Source organism: Coturnix japonica, chromosome 7 (assembly GCF_054131305.1).
Source record: "Coturnix japonica strain WE chromosome 7, WE-NBRP24, whole genome shotgun sequence".
Classification (NCBI taxonomy): Eukaryota; Metazoa; Chordata; class Aves; order Galliformes; family Phasianidae; genus Coturnix; species Coturnix japonica.
This window is the reverse complement of record NC_140669.1, coordinates 455512-476199: the sequence shown is the minus strand read 5'-3', so window position 1 is coordinate 476199 and position 20688 is coordinate 455512. Positions and strand designations below refer to the sequence as shown.

Below are 20688 nucleotides of genomic sequence, written 5' to 3'. Positions count from 1 at the left end.
AGCTGCTTTTCACTCTCAAAATCTACTTTTTGGAATAATGTGGGCAACAAAAAATCTGAGAGAAAAACTGCTGAGGGAAGGAAAGAATGATTATAGCCTGATAATTTCTCACCTAGCACTTCTGCAACAAGGATGAAACTGGGTATCCCATAAAATACCCAAGTTGCTCAATTTCAAATATATTCCTTATAGTGGACTAGATGAGAATCTTTTTCTCTCTCACCCAGGATCTATTTTTTATGCTTTCTAATAACCAGGAATAACTCCTCAGGAACAGCTGCAGTCAGCACAGGTAAACTTATTACCATTAAATCTGCCCTTTTCTTAAGGAGAAAAAAATAAAACAACCAACCAAACCCACACAGTTTTCCCAGGTATCTAAATGTCTCTCCTCTTTATCACCTTAAAATGTCATGCTAAAATCTCCAGGAGGCAAATGGATAATGTTTACAACACCTACTGTGCGCAATTTCATATTGTCTCCAAAACTTTCCCCAAGATAAAGGTTACACTTTTTCTTTTTCCTGTGTGATATGTACCATTTTACTTATCTTTTTTTTCAATCAATAATAGGACCTCAGCATACAGGAATGCAGTAAAAACACAGCTCTAATGTCGTTGCTTCCACAGAATCACAGAATTACCCGGGTTGGAAGGGACCTCAAGGATCATGTAGTTCCAAAGTTCCCTAAGATCCTGATTAGTTTCCATGCTATAAAAGCTGACTCCACAAAGACAGACTGGGCTGTGAACTGTTTGACAGACCAAATTTGGGGCCTCAAGGCTCAAATGAGCTACAAAGAGCAAGGTTTCATTTGTAACTTCTGGCTTGAAGAAATGGAAAGATAATAAGGCAATCAGTAGACATTAGTAAAGAAATACAAATAAGAAGAGATTCCAAAAGTGTCAATAGAAGCTCACTGTTGTAAAACTAGAGTAAGAGGTTCAAAAATCCCCAAATTAGTATAAATTCGTGTATCTAGAGCCCACTATCCACACCTCTTGTTCCGCTCTTTGGCTTCATGTATGTCAAATAAAGGAAATGTTATGTGGCTTTCAAAAGAAAAACATTATGAATAAAGAGAATTATGTTCAAGAAAAAAAAGAAAAAGCATTCATTTGTTGTGTTTTGATTATGAAATAATATACATCACATATGAGAGGCCAGAAGGTTGCCTTCACCCACCCCATTAAGTTTTACTGGCAGGTCAGTAAAGTAAGTCAGAATCCAGAAAGAAAGAATACAGAAATACTTTCATATTGCCATGTCAAGATTTCTCAGATATCTCACTAAAAAGCCTTCAATTCCTACATAAATATATGCACTTGAACATCTACAAAATGATTATTAAGACTATTTCTTGTTGTTTCTTTTTTTAAAGTAATTATAAATTTATTATAAGTTTGTCATTTGAAATACCTCTTGCTGACATCCGCTAATAACTGTGATCAGCACCTTTTTTTAATTAGGCAATTATATATTATAAATTAATTTTAAATTAAACCTAAGTCACAGCAGAAAGCCCCAGAAGGGGACAAAATGCTCCACAGTTTTGTAGAGTTGGTATTTCTGTTCATCTTATGCAAGTTGCAGACAAGAGCACTCTCAGGCTTAGAATGCAGAACTTCTCTAGAGACACCTTGGACTGGGGAATTGGCTCCAGCTGCTGGTAAGGACCACCAGGAGCTTCACATTCATCTTTCTTAGACTGGCCACCTCTACAAAGCATTTGCATTTAAAATCATAAAAAAGAAATCCAAACACCAATAACAATCTAAATCCCTCCACACTGCATTGTCAGTAATTCCTTGTGAAAGAATTAGAATTCACACAAGGAATAGAAAGTGATCCCTCCCATGGCAAAAAGTGGAAACTTAAAGCATCACTGGGAAGCATTCAGATCCTACACTGATCCTACAGTATGTAGAACAAAATAGCTTATAATTCAGATTATGTTCATGGACAAAGCTGGAGTAGCTTCAAGGCCAAGAGACTTACCCTAGATTAGTGCCATAAATGTTATTATATGTGAAACAGCTGCAAGATAAATTCTTTCATATTATACATAGGTATAGTTGTACTTTCAGCTGTCTCGCTGTTGAAACACTGTAAGGATGTTGTAAACACAGGTTTTCCTACTCATAAAATACATTTATAACTCTTAGTTGCATATGAACAAGTGGCTCCTGATAGCTGAAGTTCATAAAAGTAAAACATCTCACCAAGACACGTGGGAAGAGCCAGTGTACACATCTGCAGAAGTTACACACATGAAAAACTCCTCAAAAATGACCTTGGTAAAAGGGGGGTTTGAAATCACTAAGCAAACTTCAAATGAAAAAAAAGAAGTCTGTTAGTTAAATGAATAGTGCTATTAAGAGAACAAAGCAGTATCAATGATCCGTAAGCATGTGGTTCACAACCTTTCATTGCACCCTTCACCTCTCTCCTATTTCTCCTTTTCTTTTTTGACTCATCCAAAAGAAATCTTCCAAAACCTCTTCGAGGAAATAGTCTGCAGCCACAAGAATGTGTGCTAGTGAAGCTGCAGGATTGTGAACCAGGGGTCAAGATCTTCAGCTGAACTTGAAATTAAAAAGGCTGCTTGATTTAGACCCAAGGGTGAATAAGGTAAGGGGAGAAATAAACTCCAGTGGACAAGTTTATTAGGAGAAAACAATGGATATGGAAGAATGCTGCAAACTTATCTAGTTACTGTTGCCTCACCAACCTTATTAGTACTGACTGCAAGGCAACTCACTGTGCTAATTTCTTCTTTGGTAACTTTTATTGAAAGACAACTGGCCAATATAAAATTAAACTAAATAAAGGAAAGAGGAGAATGCCAGAGTGACATAGGTGCTGTTTCTGTTCCAGTTGCTGACTGACAACACTGCCATCCCTTAACATGGTTTTATTTAGTTATTACAACCATCTCTCTGTAAATGACACTTAGGATTATTTAAGATTATGTTGTAATCCTTTTAATCCTCAGTGCTTTAAATTTCAGGCTAAACACCAAAGAGCAAACTAGCACTTAGCAGAAATATTTAAAGCATGTGATTTGAACATAAATCTTCTTTTATTCACCACTCCTCTTATGAAGACCTAGTGTAACACGTCATTCAGCCAGTGAGAACAAACAGCACAGTATCTCAATGCAGACTGCTACATGTAATGCTGTTTCTAACCAGCTCTTTTCCTTGGTGCTAGCTAGATCATCAATTAAGTAAATGAAGTAAAATCAGAAGGTTATATTTTATGACATGCATATTTTTGGTTGCTATCGAGGAATAATTGTAAAAACCCTAATATGTTCATCAAGAACAGAAATAGAATGCATGCACAAATTAGATAGTGCGAGAGGCAGATCAGATTTATCCTGTTAAACAGGGAGTAGCTCAATTAAAATGAATAGAGTAACACTGCCGAAAACCTCATGATCAAGACCAGTAACCCAAATCTTCCTTTCTGAATTTCATTTACTTGCAGTTTCCCCTTTTTTCCCCTGCATCGATCATGTTTCCAATTAATTTTCTTTATGATACCCCTATACTCCATCTTCTTGTTACCATCCATTAACTGTCACATGCTTAAATTTTAAATTCAAGATTTCCTTCTTTTTCTTCAAACCAAAATCTCAGCACTCATTTTCTCTTTCTAATCTATAATTCATGAGCTCAAATTGAGCACCCAGGCTAAATCAAACTCAAAACTCTGCACCTACATCTAGTGCAACACATTAGCAGAAAGCAACCGTTTCTCTTTTTTTTTAAACAGAAAATAATGTTTTATTGTTCAGAAAGTAATAAAGCCAAAACCAACCACGCTTTGGAGATAAAACTGTACTTATTTCTGATCATCTCATAGTTAGTCAGTTAATGTATTTAATCAAATATTAATGCTATGCGTCTATATTTAGGTTGGAAAGAAACAAACCACAACAAAAAAAACAAAACTGTCCACATTCTTTTCATTTGAAGAAATCATGAATACGCTGACATATGTTATCAATTGTATTCCTATCCAATAGGAATAGGTAAAGCATCAGAAGTGTTTTCTGAAATATTCATTATCCAGGTACAAACTGACCTCTTCACTTTCAAACTTGGCTTGGACTCCCTCCAGACCATCTCATAAATCTTCTCTCTCTCTCTCTAGTCCCCTTCCCACTCTCTCTGCTTGTATAGCACCAGTCTCCTTCAGTCCTTTCCCTTCCCAAAATGTCACCACTACTGATGCCAAAGCCTTCTCCTCTTTCACTCTTACCATCTGGCATAATCTTCTTGTAGCTCTCTGTCTAAACAATGCTCCATCCCTTTTCAAAATGTGTCTTAACATATGTCCTTCCTCTCATGCTTCTACTTCTTAATGTCCCTCCCACTCACTTATTGGCTTGATGAAGACATGTTTTAATGGGTTCAAACAGTAGCACATGAATTTCCTTTCTCACATTATTCTGATTCAGTGGAGTTACACCTCACACCAAGAGAAGTGAGAAGAAAATATATTGCAAAGTCTTCACACAACTAGGTTGGATGAATCGATAACACAGCTTCATTTGTCTTTGCACTGGAAAAGTATTAGCTTAAAAGAACCACCACTGCAATATGCATTTTCAAACAGAAGTTTTGCTTAATGCAAAAAGAGAAATAAACTCTAGAAGCTCAGAAGACTTGTCAGTATGCCCAGGGGGTTACAAGACTGAAGGCTAAGGTTATACTTAATCACTCTGGAAGTGAAAAAGCAGAAGATTGACAGCAAAACCAAAATATTTATTCTAAAAATACCTAGGAAATGACAAACCTCTAAGTGTTGTTTCAAGACAACCTGAAGAATGTGGGGGGTACAGAAGCATAATTTTGTCTTGGAGATGAGGAATATTACTAAATATTACGTGCACTTTGGAAAGATGTCTAAAAAATAAACCTTGAAAAATACCAACTGAGATGAAGAGGTTTCCTCTCAACAAGATGTGTATGATCCCTTGGGGGTTTCTATGTGTAGTGGGTAAATCCCAGAGTCAGGTACAGTTTCACTTGGTGATGATGCAGAAGGACTATCCAATAACTAACAGTATCTTGACCCCAGCACATTTGCTTCTGTCTCTCTTCCCTTTATTGTTTAGATTGTTAAAACAAACCAACAAACAACAACAACAAAACCCTTCATGTTAGAACTATAGGAAACAACTCAATTCATAAGAATAATATTTTGATGTGACTTGATGCAACTTTCAGTAAAATCTTTCTAGTGATATTCATAGGAACTGGATTATGTCGAAAAAGTGAAGACGTTACATTAAACTCTTTTGGCTTCTAGATCCCAGAGTGTTAACCTTACTATAACACTCTTCTAATCCTTTCATCTTCTAAGGCCTTGGTCCAATTTTTCAATTCAGTGGACTTAGATGTAGTAATTAAATCATATTATTTTCCATCAGGAAAGAACAGACCGATGAAAAACGCACGTATTTCTATGCCGGCCTTGACAGAACCAAGCTTAAACCATGCTCTACTCCCCCTCCAGAAATGAACCTGGGTCATCACTGTCTGAGCACCCTGAACAGCAATAAAAATAAACAGAGTAACCACACCGTGTTGGAGCAATGCTTGTATAAGCAGTTTGAAGAAGTTGTGTTTGTGCAAGTCCTTTGGGTCAAGATTCTAGGCCTGAACTCCAAGCAATTACCTACTAAGTTTTAAAAACAAATTGAATATAGAGCATTAATCAATAAATCAACAGGTTCTCAAGTGTTTAGGAAACTCAGTCACCAGAAATCTTTCCCTTAGAAAAATAGTAAACCAATGCTTGCTAAAATGTTACACTCTTGTATTAGTAGGAAAAATGCTGTATTAAATCAGACTCTGGTTATTTAAAACCAAGGAAATAAATCCTTCCTCTTAGCTTAACAGAGTTTATACTCAAGCGAGCAATGAAATGCATGCATTGCTTCTTACCTGAAAGACATTCTTTCGGCTGGATTTCTCTGGGGTCCACTCAATGTGAGCACCACACAAATCCACACACTCAGGTTTATATCCTGGTTTCTGCAAAGGAAAAATTAACCATGAATATGACCCAACTTCCCAAGAACAGACAAGATCATATAAATTAAGAATAGATCAGGTTTAAGTGAAAGAGTATCATTGCGAAGCTTCCAGCATTACTCAGAAGAGTTCATTGAGTCCTTAGATAATCATTCCCAAAGTGCTGACTCAGCAATAACATTCTTACACTGCACACCTATTTTTAAATGTAGTTAGATAATTAACAAACAAACACGTCTAATATACAATGGATCAAAACACAAATGCAAACACATTGACCAGAGTTGTTTGTTTGTTTAATTGCTTACTTTTAAAAACCTCATGAAAAGCCATTACGTTTCAAGATAACGCTTTGTGGATTTTCCAACTGCAAATTGAAACTGATGAAGCTGGAAAGGACAGAAAGTAGACAAGAACGCGCATCATGTCTGTAAGACAAGCTATCTCTCTTCTCCAAACAAATTATCATTTCTAGCTCTAAAAACATGAAAGCTTCAAGGACATGTGTGACACCCAGAAAGAGCTCAACACTTAAGGGGAGCTTCATGTAGCGCTACTTCGATGTCAGTTCGTGCATCCCTGAGCAACACAGCTCTGCCTCCCCAGCTCCTCCATATGGATGAAAATAATTCAAAGAACAGATTTTTTATTTATTTATTTATTTTTCTCCCCGTATCGTTTACGTTCTGGGAAGTTAGTGTAAAGCACAGCATAATAATCCTCATTTACCATCTAAGCTTCTTCTCCAGAGACTTTCCCTATGCAGCAGTTTTGGCAAAACCCCTTTAATTTAAAGTAGACATCATAGACTAGGTTACTAAGCTTACTCCATTATTCTTATAACATTTTACCTTAAGAAAAATAAATGGCACTGGTAACCTAACAGAAGTTGCAATGGCCAATGCAACATCAACCACATAATCAGTTTTCCAAACACAGCAAACTGAATTTCTCTGATGCTGTTATTAAAGGCTAAAAATAACGTGTGTTCTGCAAGACGCTTTTGAGATGGGTGGAAAAGGATCGTTTTAGGTTAAAAGAAACAAAGTAAGAAATCCTGGTCAGATAATTTGCAGTCATAATTTCAGGCATTTCTCCATACTGGAATTGTAATTAAGGTCTCCATTTGCCAAACCATAAAACTACCATGGTTCAAATCCTCTAAAACTGAGGGTCTAGTGTACCTTTGTTCCTTTTTATTATTATTTCTCTTTATGGAAAAAAAAAATAAAAAACATGTTATTGAAAGAAGAAAGATGTTCTTGTGGCTAAACCACTGGAAGAGGAGGGTTTGGACTTCTTCCCCAGCTCTGCCTCAGATTTCCTGTCTGGTCTCTGACGAGAGCTTAACTTTTCTAAATTCTAATAGCAGATCAAAACAACTTTATTGATACTTAATTTTACAAAGGTGTTGTAAAACGTTATGAGTTGCTATTTCTATGGAGGAAGTGACCAAGTAAAAAGTAAAAGCAAATAGATAAGAATGGGAGATAGCTGACAATTGCTTCCTCCTCAGTAACTCATAGGACAACCAAATGAGCAGCTCTGTAACCCTCCCCACATGCATCATAGCCTCATAAAGGTGGGCCAGATGGGTTTCTTTGAAAACAAAAGCCAATCAAACAACTAAGGTGAAACATGGAAGTCCACAAATACTTGAACAAAGAAGGCAGCTTTATTTAATCAACAGAAAAAGTGGAGTAATTTTGGAAGCGTATGATGAGCTGAAAAGAAGCAATTCAAATGTAGACAAAGAACCAGGAAATAGTTTCTTGATGATGAAGGATATTGGGCTATAGAGCATTTCCCTCAGGAAAAGTACTAAGGTATCACACACTGAAGTGAGAAAAACAACAGAAGTACATCCATTGGTGGAAGTTTTATAGGATGGAATAGTGAGAGCCCCAGAGGATTTTACCATCTTTAATTTCTATGACTGTACAAAACTGCAAGTGGAGGTAGAAGCTGAACTTCTGTGTGTTCAAGTGCATACAGCTTGTTTTGTTGTTTTAAACTGGAGTTTGTTTACTGCTCCAGTTCTGTTATCAATCGAAGAAAAGGGTAAGAATATGCATCTCCCTTTACTCAGGGTCTTAAGAAGATGAACACACTTCTGCTGTGTGCAAATAACTCAAGAAACTTCTCTTTTGTGGAGCTCAGCATTTCTGACCACAACAGGATAGGAGGTGTCTGTGAACACCTCACAAGTCATGAGTATGGTACAGTATATAAAGCCCCTAATTAAAACTGCATGCAAAAATCATGAAGACCTTGCATTTCTGGCTGAGCATGCCAGCCTTTCTGCAGCATGCATGGAGCTCTGCACAATGGGGACTTATGACTACTGCTTCAATCCATAGAGTACTCAGGAAAAAAGCCCAGAAAGTCATTCTGGCCTAAACGTTGTCCTGTTACATACTGTCTATTTTCCTCAGAGATATCACAAGAGAGTAAACTAAGGTTAACGTGAAAGCCTGAGCACTCCATGTCCTTGCTTTGTGTTTTGCAGTCAGAGCAATTATGTTATATCAGTGTTGTTGGAGGGAGTTATGCTGTAAATTGATACAAGTGTCTGCTGCAATGAAATCTTCCACAACATGAATATGGATTTCAGCAGCATTTTCACTCACTAAATTACTTTGCAGATGGGCTAATAACCTGAGGTTAAAATAACCTCTGTTGAATAAACTATCTCCAGAAATAAACAGTCTAGTTTTTCTTGGTCAGAGAGGCCAACTGATAATAAAATTTAATGCTGGTTACAAAGAGTGGTGCTGCGTTCTGTTTCAATCACAATGCCCTTAACTTAAAACAAAAGTTATATTCTTAGGAGCACTAAAAAAAACCTACCAGAATGCATCTGAAGCATGACAGCAAATAGTCAAAGCAGGAGGAAAAAAACAATGATTTATCTATGTGGGATGCCAACTTGCATTTTCAGTATACAAGTATTATGGATCTCTCCCCTATGTGCTTTAATCGTCATTTTCCCTATTACTACTACTAATAATACCAGATACTATCACAGCCTTCAGCTATGACTCTCAGACTTCTTCACCGAAATCAAAAACAAAAGTTCTTACAGTGATTCTTACATATACAGTCATAGAAATGAACAACCAGAACTTCTCAGAAAGATTATTTAAGTCTGAATATTATTAAAGATTTTAGTAACTATATTTTTAGGTCACCTCTAAATGTTACCCCATCATCAGAAGAGATATGAATAAAATCTACTATCACTTCCCTTTCTTCTGCTGCCTATATTGTGAGATTTTCCCCTTATAACGATGCTGCCTTGAGTTTTCACATCATATATTTAATAACAAATAATTAATGAACTAATATCTTTGTAATACAAAGCAATCTTTTCATTATGTCAAAATTTTCCTGCTAACAATAAAAATGCTTTGTTATTTTACTTACTACAGTGAACGAGCATTGCTTCTATTACTTTATTAAATTAATGGTTGAGTTCCTTTCTTTCAAAAATAAACTAACAGAAAATTTGGAAGCAAACAGTTTTTAAAGAAGCCTTTTTATACAATTTTGATAGTGGAAAGGAAGTCACATCTGCTTAAGTGGTTTACAAAGGAAATAAACATTGCATTTGCTTGATCAGGTGAAATGACCATGCTTAGCTTAGCTTTGTTTTTGGAAGTGAGAAATTTCTGCTTAGGAAGTTGAGTTTAGAGATGAGTGTTGTTTTTTTGTTTTTCCCCAAGCATGGTCTAATTTACTTATTTCCAACTGCACAGAAGTTAAATGAAATAGACAGAAAATGCATCTTCAACTCATTTAGAGACTACAACCCTATCACTCAGGTCTAACATAGAACTGAATGCATTTACCATGCTGGCACTGAAAGACTGAACATACAAAGCACAAGGTGCATCCAGAGCTGAGCTAAGCAGCCCCTGTGTTCATTTTGGCCCACGCTTCTATGAATTAGAGCCAAGTGGCTCACAACCTCATTGAATCAGATCCTTCAGACGAGTACCAAAAACACTGCAAAAGCTTCCTTCCTTCTATGCATAACCCAGCCATAAACATTTATCATGAATGCATCTTTATCTTAGACACTTTAGCTTTAGTGCTTTTGATAAAGAAAAAAAGCCCATGTTTCTTCAAAATCACTCCTTTGATATAACTTGCACTATTGAGGAAGAACATATGCTGGAATTTGTTACTTTAGTACAATTCAAGCATAGCACGAATTAGTTTCCCAAATACATTGACTCTATGACAGCAACACTCATCTGGGCAGAAGTAAAAGATAGTTAAAAAATTATAAGATTTGTTTTAAAGGATGTATTTTAGACTCTCAAAAGAGTCTAAATAAATAAATAAATAAATAAAAGCTAATTTAAATTTAGGGTAAACATGATTTTGGAAAAATATATATGTATGTATATATATGTGTGTGTGTGTGTGTGTATTACTTTATGCCTTACTATTCTCATGGCTTCAGAAAAATGTTATTTTTCCTGCAGTGTCCAATTCTATTCTTTACTTATTTTTATTATTTCACTCTTTTTTTTTTTACATTTCTTTTTTTAATATATTTTTGCTATAACCCTCACCTTTCCTAAAAAGCAAGGCATGAAAAGGCAATATTTAAAGCTGATTTCATGGCAGGAGGAAACATTTAGATCAAGAACATATAGGTTAAAAAAAAGAAGGGAAAAAAAAGGGTTTATCACCTGCCACAGAAAAAAATAATAGCTTATTCTTTGTGACTCCTGCCAAAGAGAGCACCTTTGTGGCCACCCATCATGCCAATAAGATATGACAGGTTTGATCAGGCCTTGAGAGCCTTTCACAATAGGGCTTTGTCAAACCTGTCCCTTTTCTGCCCACAGTGTCACACATTTACCAAAATCCCCTTTTGTTGCCCATGTTCAGGTTTGTAGGCTCAAACTCCACAGTAACTAGCACCGAAGGGATACATGCGATTATTGCTTGTGCAACGTAGCTGTCACATCTCCAAAGACTAAGATCAGTGGTCTTTCCTTGGGGCACAATAAAGAGGTACTGCAAATTTCACTTTGTAGTAACTACAGGCTACAGAAATTGCATTAGCTGCATTAGCTGCAGTCATAGAAATATTCAGGAAGGTTAGCAGGATATGGTAGATGTCACATTTATACTACGATAAAAAATCACTTTGCTAACTTACAGTGTTTTCTGCTTTGGTAACACCCTGTATTAAGGTGCCATTTATAAATAATTTATTATTATTTATTAATGTATAAGCCACTTTATAGGATGGTAGATAACTTAAATTCATGTATTAAAGATGCACATACATGGTTTAATACAATTTACATCTCACAATATCCTTTGCAACAGATTCCCATCGCGTCATCTGTTAAGCATTTATTACTAATGCATTTTATAACATACTTTATAATACATTATTTGAGGAAGTAGCTGCATTTAGCGATCATTTTCATAAATAAGAATAAAGCATTCATAAATGACACCTTAATTTAAAGTGTTACCTTCACATTACCGGATAGTCACTCACCATTTGTCTCACTCTGCAATTATTCTCAAAATGCACCTCTTAATAAAGGACGTGCTAAGTCCTATTTCTTCTCACACTCCACATCTGATTAAAAGTTTATCAAGGCATTTTCCTTCAGCTGCTCTCTGGTCTTTGAAGGTTGCCAGCTCAGTCTGAACTTGCCTTATATAAGCAGAAAAGTTTTTAATACTGAAGTAACAGTTGCAAAGAAGCCGAGTGTATTAAATGGCTGATTGCCTACCAGATTGGCCAGCGCTGGCTGTTTGGATTCTTTGTAGAATTCCATTTTCCGAGAAGTAAGAACAATCCAAGACGTGGACCAGTTTTTCCTTAAAAACAATGAAAGTTATTAGCGAGACATGCAAGCAGGGTGTGGGAACTGTTCCATCTGTAGACACGTCTTTTAAATGCTTCATTTCAGAAAGAAAAAAAGTGATCTGAACTCCATCTTCCACTTGTACCATCATAAGTATTATATGAGCATAGCCTAACAGGAAAGCACGAAGGCTTTCTATCCCCTCTTTCCCAATTTAAAGCCACTCTGCTTCTTCTAGCACCAAGGTGCCTCAGTCACAGGAAAGCAGAGGCATTATTCACACATGCTTAAAGTTCACACATGCTAAGAGTATTCCAATAACTTATGCCCTTCTGATAACTACTATTTCAAATAGAATCAAGAAGGAAAAAATAAAGACAACTTGATCCAACTGCATGGGCTCTGTAAAGGGTCTGTTCTGAAATGTCCAAAATATTTTCTTTTCTCAAAACAAAAAATCCACAGGAAAGAAAGAAAAGAATATTTCAGAGAGATTTAAGTTTCTGTATTACAGTTTGACTCTCTGACTTTGGGGTAATAACATTTGTTATTAGCAAGAACGCCCACAACTTGCCTATTTGCTTATCACAACCTGCAAATCTTAACATTTTAGAACAGACTTGGACATGTATGTGACAAACAGGTAGTTTTTACAGTGTCCTTGTGAAACAAGTGCTGTAGCTAACAATCACCATCAAAGCAATGAATACAAGTTGTCTAGTGGTAAGCACAGCTTCAGTTCTTAATTTCTTCTTTTTTCCTCTCCCTACTCATAAAAGGTCTTGAAAGTAAGCAGCCAAGCCTGCTGAGTACTGATTTAAACAGACTTTCCTACGGATTGGATATACTGGGTAATTATCCATTACTAAGGGATTGAAATCCTTAGTACACAGCCTAGGTTCAGCATTCAACTTATACTTGACATCAGGCTCAACCAATATCAAAGCTGTACATGTACCTCAGAAATACACAGACACACATAAGATACCAATAGAAACAGACAAAAAACCTGCACTTACATGCAGGACTAACATAAAGCAGTCACAGTTTGCCAGCAGCCTGAACTCAAAAGTCTTTAGGATCCTTTCAGATACAGAGGGCTACGGTCCCACCAGCTGCTGGCGCCAGGACCCCAGGAGCTGACTCCAGAACCTGTGCCCCCAGCCCCATCAGTTCACCTGCACACACACCCACAGGTCTCACCAGGAGCTAGTATGTGGCCCTTCACACAGAAGGGAGTAGGAATATACAAATAAAGAGTAAATAGGACAGATTGAGGCAATCAGTTTCAGGGCTCAGCCAGTGTGTACTGCCTGGCTTCCTTTTACAAATGACAGGCCATTTATACCCTTTAATTTGTATTTTCCGAATTGAGAGATCCTCACTCTGATAACGCGCTTGAATCAACATCCCCAAATGCTGTCTCTTTTCTTAGCAACTGACCAAGATATTTCCTGGCTGCTGCCTTTTACTTAGATGTCCTCTACCGGATAAACCTGCTGGAATAAACATGCCTTCATCAAACGTTGTGACTGACCAGATTTGGTTGCCATCATTGCCTACCTTTCTTATTCCCCACTGATTGTGGTAGCAATGGTAATGGGAGGATGGTTGGACTAGATGATCTTGTAGGTCCTTTCCAACCTTGTGATTTTATGATTGCCACATTGAAAATGGTCCTTCACCAGATAAACTTATGGGAGCAAATGCTCTGTTTAACTTTACAAAGTATCTCTTAAAAAATATTGGATAAGAGGTTTTACTTAAACTTCTCTCTGAACTTTAAGGGGAGCATGCTTTAATTCCAAGAGAGAAAAGAGAACTCATTGTTTTGGCAGGAAACTACAGGAAATCCCTTCCAGCCCCTACAATTCTCCGATTCTCTGAAATGCATTAGTGATGAGAATGCATATGAAATCCACCATGATATCTATATGATATTTTCCTCCTCTATCTTTAAATGCCCTATTCCTTTTATATTACAGTTGCTTCACTTGAAAAATTACATTTTGAAATCAAAACTGCTTTTGTGACCTAAAACTTAAAAACTATATGAACAACCTGACAAACCTGTTTTCTATTTTATAAATTTATTAGTCAGATTTAAAAAAAAAAAAAAAAAAAAAAAAAAAGAGCACATTCCCTAAGGTGTATTAGTCTTTTTACGGATGGGGATGGTGTATTTGTTCCCCTACAAGCAGTGACCTAAGACCTTCAATTTCTTCAGAAGATTTCATTCACAATATTGTAGGGTGGTTTTTTCCCCCAAATCACACTAGGATTATTGAATAAGTCCCCTCCAGTCAATGAACAAGTTTAGGAAGTGAAAGGAGGAATGTGACAAAGTGAACACAAAGTAGATAAATCATTACACCCGTGCTTTCTCTGTATAAAGACCCATAAATATCAGTACACAGAGAAGACCCAGCTAGATTCACCAAGCATATCACTTGAATTCATCTATACCCACGACACTAAACTTCTGGCTTAAAACACAGGCAGCTCCTGAAAGCTAACAGTTCCTGCGCTGAAACAAGTATTTGAGAGCTGCCGCTGCGTTTGCATTCTGTCGGACGAACACCTGATGGCAGCACATTATAGCTTCAGTGCTGCTTTCCATTTCTAAGGCTTTTTTTTGGTGTACGATATGAGATCATTCAGTACCGTTTAAAACAGCAGCGGTCGTGATAAGTTGCCTCTAGATGCAACAAATGATAGCAAATACTTCTAAGAATAGCTAACAATCATATTACTTTTAGCAGAAATAGTGTTAAGCAACCAAATGTTGACTGTTGTTGATAGTCTTCCCCAGGCATCCCCACATCCCATTTTACCATTCCTACACCCCATCCTTGACTCCTGAAGCACACACAAAGCACCTACAATTTTCCCACTTGAAGAGATATTCATTTGCGTGGTGCCTTAAGGTTGTCTTTAATGTGCATATAACACGTGCTCATCACATGTAATCGGCCTGCTAGATGCTGTTACTTGCATTCTGAGATTGTAACACTCCAAAAGCTGATCGCATATTGGGTTAATGCTGAAATAAAGTCATTTTGGCTATAAGCCACAATAATAGCTATACATGCTTAAAATTCAGAGTGGATACGTGTTTATAACTGATAAGTTCTGTAATATTTGCATATAATACCTTAATTTCTTGCCACCGTCTGCTATTTTAGCTTTTAGAAGATATCCTTCTTTCTCCACCACCTACAAGAAAGAAAGAGAAAAATAGATCTAAACCGTATCATTTACTCAGGTTAATGTATCCATTTAGTGAGCACGCATATAAGGCCTCTGCATCTAACTGATCTGGTAGGGAACATTTTATCATTAATTCACACTTTAGTCATTTATTTTTCTGTTACAGTCAGTTCTTTGGAAAGCACGCAAACAACTTTCAAAGTCAATTAGTACACAGAATTAATCTGAAAAAAAAAAAAAAAAGCCCACTATAATACTTTATTGGTTGAGTTGGCAGAAACTTATGTTAGTACATGCGAAGTTTCTGATTATAAATAAAATAATAATTTTAAATATACTGTCAGTAAATTATGTCATTTAATACACTGAGTTGTAGGAGTTCATGTTTCCTTGATAGCTATTATGAAGCTGTTCTGCAAATAATTGTTGATTCTTATGGTCTGAAGAGATTTCTGTTTAGGGCCAACCAATGGAGCAATGCTAAATGTGGGTACAACAGGAGAAATCCCACTGCCTCAATAGGTGCCACATTTTGCTTTGAGTTAAGATGAAAACAGAGCTCATTGAAGATGCTGGAAGACATGCTTTTTATGCCATGCTGTCTTCTGGATGAACTATAGCATTGAGGATCTCATCCTCACAGGCTTTAAAAGGTCACACTTCACTGTAGCGTGTGTGAACGTGTGCAGGGAAAATTGTCTTCACGTTCCCAGCTGAACTAAACGATCTCATGCTACAGCAGGAAACCAAACTGAGCAGTTGGTCAATTTTCAACATAAAATCCGAAACTGGAATTCTAAACAGAGGAAATCAAAGCTGCAATGTGCATTTTCCAAAACACATCCAGGAAAGCAAAGTCTTTAGCTACAGCCTACACAAAGCAGTATGTGATACCAGCAATCTGATACACCTGCATAGATCCCATGCTTTGATATTGCAGTTTGTAATGTGATAAAAGCATAATGGTGACAAAAGAGCAGCAAGATCCCAATCTGCAGCAAGCAAGGATTGGCTCACATACAAAAGCAGTAGGTAGAGAAATAAAGAAGCTACTTACCTTCAGAAGGCCTAAAGTATGCACTGATCTCCAGTGAGATCCCCTTGCCTCCACTGCCAACCCTTCAGTGAGGTCTGGGGTGGATCCTGACTCCACCCCTTCCAATCACTCAGGTACATTGCTTGCACCTGAGCTCCCATGGGTTGGCCCTGCCCTCCCACCAGGTGTTCAATCACTGGTTCAAAATGTGATTCAGTATTTCTACTACACAGTTTCTAAAATTTGACACCCCTGTCCCCTATTTATTATTATTTTTCTTTTGCTGTGTCTGTCAGGCTACAAAATGTTGGATACACATGATGCTGCAGCACCAGATTGCACAAGATCTATGTTGCGTTTGAGTTTTGGAACACTAGAAGTGAATCCTGCACTTGTTCTTCATTTCTATTGCTCCCTTTTAATTTGTGGTCTTCCATAGCCCTACACATGCTCTAAAACAGCAAAAGTAAGAGGCACTCTGTCATACTTTATGTACAATCTGAAACAATCCTTATGATGCTGTGATATAGGCTTTGGATGTTTCAGAAGACTGTGTATTAAGGAAAACTAAAAGAAAAAGGGAAATTATTAAACTAAACCCGCTGACTTGTTATCTCATTAGTTTACGATGTCCTTACTATGTCAGTAATGAAAGAAAGAGAATGCAGGGACACCTCAGCACTTCCAGAAGCAAAACAGTGATTCAGAGTGGGCCTGCTTTCACTTTTGAGCACTGCTCAGTCAGTGCCTGACTGGAGTAACTCCTCATGGTCTTATTTCATCACGAGATGATTTTGTACCAATTTCAGTAGATTCCCTTCTGCAAAGCTATTCAATGGCAATAAAACATGCTTTGATCTGCAACGTAAGGGCTTTTAAATAAAGCACACTTTTTATTTAACTGCACAAAATATCAATCATGCTATTAACATATAATTGACTATCACCATAGATTTTATCTGTTGCTTGTATGTAGGATATAATGAAGTATATATAGTGTGCATATCCATTTGTATCAATGAAAAGGCCTGTGGACAATAATCTAGGTGATCTTCTCAAACATGTATGTGAGGACTGATGTGTGAATTTTCTCTAATTTGTACTTATCTCATGCAAATTCCCGTCATGCATATCATTGCCATAGAAAATACAGAGAGAAAGTGAATGAGGATTATTGAGCAGGGTCATGTCACTATTTATCTGATAATGGATGGGCAAATTATTACAACTAAAATAAGAAGACGTAATCCCCAGGCCCATCTACTCCTTTTTTCTTTTTTTTTCTTTAATACACTTATTTTACATCTTTGGAAAAAAAACATCTTCCCCTCCTAACTGTTCATTTTTGTAGCATAAATCTTCTGGTGCTTGGCCAGGGCCAGAGATGCCAAATAACATATGAGAAAGGTTATTCTTTTAATATTTCTATCCATCTGGAAACAGAAACTGGGAGGAGCACTGGCTAACCATTCAAGCTGTTGATTGCTTCTCTGAATCAGACCCAAAATATCATCCTTTCAAAGTTTAGCAACGCTCTTTCCAAACTGTTATTTTAACCAATCCAAAACTAAAGGCAAATGGATTTCAACTACCTCTGTTCCTACATTTTGGGAAGTTAAAAATTTGATATGTTTCCAGATGAAAATATTGGTGCTCAATCATACTTTCCATGTAGCGGTCTTGAGCTAGAGTATAAAATCCACTAGCAAATGTGGGGCAGATAAGATATCGCAATATAAGTCCTGTAGTTCTAATCCATATGTCGTTCAAACACTTCAAGACTAAGCAGTTCATAAACACAGGATATTCATGAGACCCCTCTGTGAAATAGCAAGTTTTATATATATATACAGTGGTTTAATTAAATTAGTATAGGTGCTGACTCTAAGAAAATAAGCATAGTCTTCATTATTCAATAATATGTACTGTGTTCTCTGTAATTAGCATACAGTGTATTTATAGAATTACAAAATGACTTTATCACCAAGACAAATAAATCATTTCAAGGATGACCCCAATATTTATATAATCTCTGCTCAGGGAGCTCTATTTCCCTTGTCCAACATCTGTTAATATCCCTTTTTTCATGTACAGATTTGGAAGGAAATACTTCCATGATGTCTCACAATTCTATTGTAAATGGATGACATTAGATTAAAAAGAACACCAAATATATCATAATGGTATACTCTGGTTTTTTTTTCCTGTCTCAATAAATATCATCATTTCTTGTTAAGATGTTGCCCCTTCTGCACCTTTTTGACATATGGAAGGTTGAGAATATAACCCAGAATGCCCTGAAAGAATTAATATAGAAGAATATTGAATAGTTCTCTTCTTTGTTGCTGCTGCTGTTGCTTCTTTTTAATTTGTTATTTAGGAAAAAAAAAACCAGAGGAAAATTTGTATGTATAAATATCTGAGTTTCTATCTAATGAACAAACATCAGGAACAGTGTAAGACACTGTAATTTCCTCTAGACAACATATAGATTCCATAATCTTATTTATAAGAATGACAAGTTTCTGAACCTACCTAATCCTAAAAAGTTCACATACATAAAAGCACCATTTTTTAAAATTAACCTGTATTTGAATATTCATTTTATTTTCAGTTTAAAAAAGAAAATATATAAATATTTCTCTACCCTTTTCATTTCCCCTGGATTCTTTTAATTTCATGAAAGTTGTGGTAAATGTAGTGCTCACTTTCATTTAAGAAAATTAATATTAGTATGAAAACCACCTTTGTGGGGACAAAGACATGGTTACATTCCTTTATCCATAGTATTACTGCTGCTGACTGAGTTAACAGCAAAGTCAAGCCATACAAATTGCTTTGTATCTTTGAATATTATTCTTTTTATTGATTAATCAAAGTCCTTCAAATCCCTTAACATCTTGAGGCACCCAAAACCTCGTGTATTTATCCTTTAGTAAAACGTGCAATATTTACATTGTAAGCTTCTAAAGAACAAGAATGATTTATCAGTTCTGTAAAGCAATTTCTTACCGTGTGGTCTGGTGTACTAATGATGTCTGCAAGTGTTAAGTTATGCTGGGAATGATTTCTTCTGTGACGATTTATCTAAAAAGAAAAAAGGATTTAATTCCAAAGAGAGCTCAAATATATACAGGTGAAGATGGACCAACAAATGCAATTACCAGGCATGTGCAGCATGTACTGGATGTAGTTTTGGAAACCTGGCTTCTTTTAGTACAGCTTTTCTGTGAAATCCTAAAGATCTTTATCATAAATGTGCTATTTTTTTTATGACATGACTTTGGAAAAGTAAGCTAAAACTTGACCAATTGATAAAAACAGTTTGCAATTGAGACTCTTCCATCAAGAATCTTCTTGTTAGGTGATCTTGCCCATTTTACAGGAAAGGGAAAGCTGCTAATTGAACCTCAAGACTAGAAAGCAAGTCTCGGAAGAAATTAAAATGTATTTGGGAAGGCATATGGAATATGTCTTATGTGTTAACTGCTCTAAAGGCTATTTCTATCTCTCCGTGTCTAGAAGGCTGCAGCAACACTGGACTCTGATTCTACAACTAATCTCAAGGGCTGAGTCCTCGATTTCCTCCAGCTCCCTCTTTTCCAGAAGAAAACTGGGATTTAACACTGCAAAATCAGGTTACAGTATACCAGACATTATTCAGACGAAACAAAAACTGGATCACAAATCAAAGATTTCTGTTGAAAAGAGCTGATGCTGAAGGGAATTTTACAAATCTATGACAAAGAATAGGTCACCAAAAGGTACATTTTCGCAGAACTTTTACTGCTTAGATTTGGCATTACTCAAAAATAATATAGTTTGGATCCTGTAAAATCCAGTCATTTTTTCATCTTTTAACAGAAATCAAAAAGAAAATGACAAAATAATTTCAACTCATTTCCACTGTATTCATCATAATGCATTCCCTTTTTCTCTATTGAAACGGAGTTCGCTGAAAGTCATAATATATTCTGTTTATATTTAAGTGTCTGAATATAGAAAATGTTCTTAATTAATCCAGAGGGCCACGCTCAAAAAGCAGTTAAACATATTATGATCCCATATTTTTTCTCCACATATTGCTTTCATGTTTATTTGTAAGCTCTAACATATTTAAGCCTTGAAATCTATATCCTAGATATTGCTCTACTCTCCTAGTCAGAGCTAATGAGCTTAATGAATTACCAGTTCTAAATTTAATACAAACATTTCAAAGAAAGAGATAAAACATTCTTCACAATTCAAAAGTTTCTCTGACCTATTTATGAAGAATATCACTTAACAATTTCATTAAGGGTGAGTAACAGCTGGTGACATGGCTGTGTCCTAAAGTGTTTTTCTCTCTTAATATTCTGCATCTTAAGCAATCGAGCTTTCATAAGAAATACTTTAGTTAGTGGCAGTCCCTCCTTTGGGGAGAAAAAAAATGTCAGACCACATTTTCTGTATTTTGCAATCTTGTTTTCAGGAGTGTCATGTTCCTGTTTTATTAGCATGTAGGGTAAACAAGAATGATTTGCTGATGCTATTGAGAGAACTTCT

General features: G+C 36.3%; 1 protein-coding gene across 4 annotated transcripts in view; it reads right to left on the bottom strand.

Annotated features, from left to right (window-relative positions):
* ARHGAP15 (Rho GTPase activating protein 15) overlaps positions 1 to 20688 on the bottom strand; it is a 341387-nt gene that overhangs the window by 246971 nt on the left and 73728 nt on the right. For all 4 annotated transcript variants that reach the window (XM_085552046.1, XM_085552045.1, XM_085552044.1 and 1 more), the window contains 4 exons: positions 19156 to 19230; positions 15052 to 15113; positions 11823 to 11910; positions 5962 to 6051 (listed from right to left, as the gene is read on the bottom strand). In XM_085552046.1, the coding sequence (XP_085408172.1) occupies positions 5962 to 6051; positions 11823 to 11910; positions 15052 to 15113; positions 19156 to 19230 (315 nt within the window). The remainder of the gene's footprint in view (positions 1 to 5961; positions 6052 to 11822; positions 11911 to 15051; positions 15114 to 19155; positions 19231 to 20688) is intronic.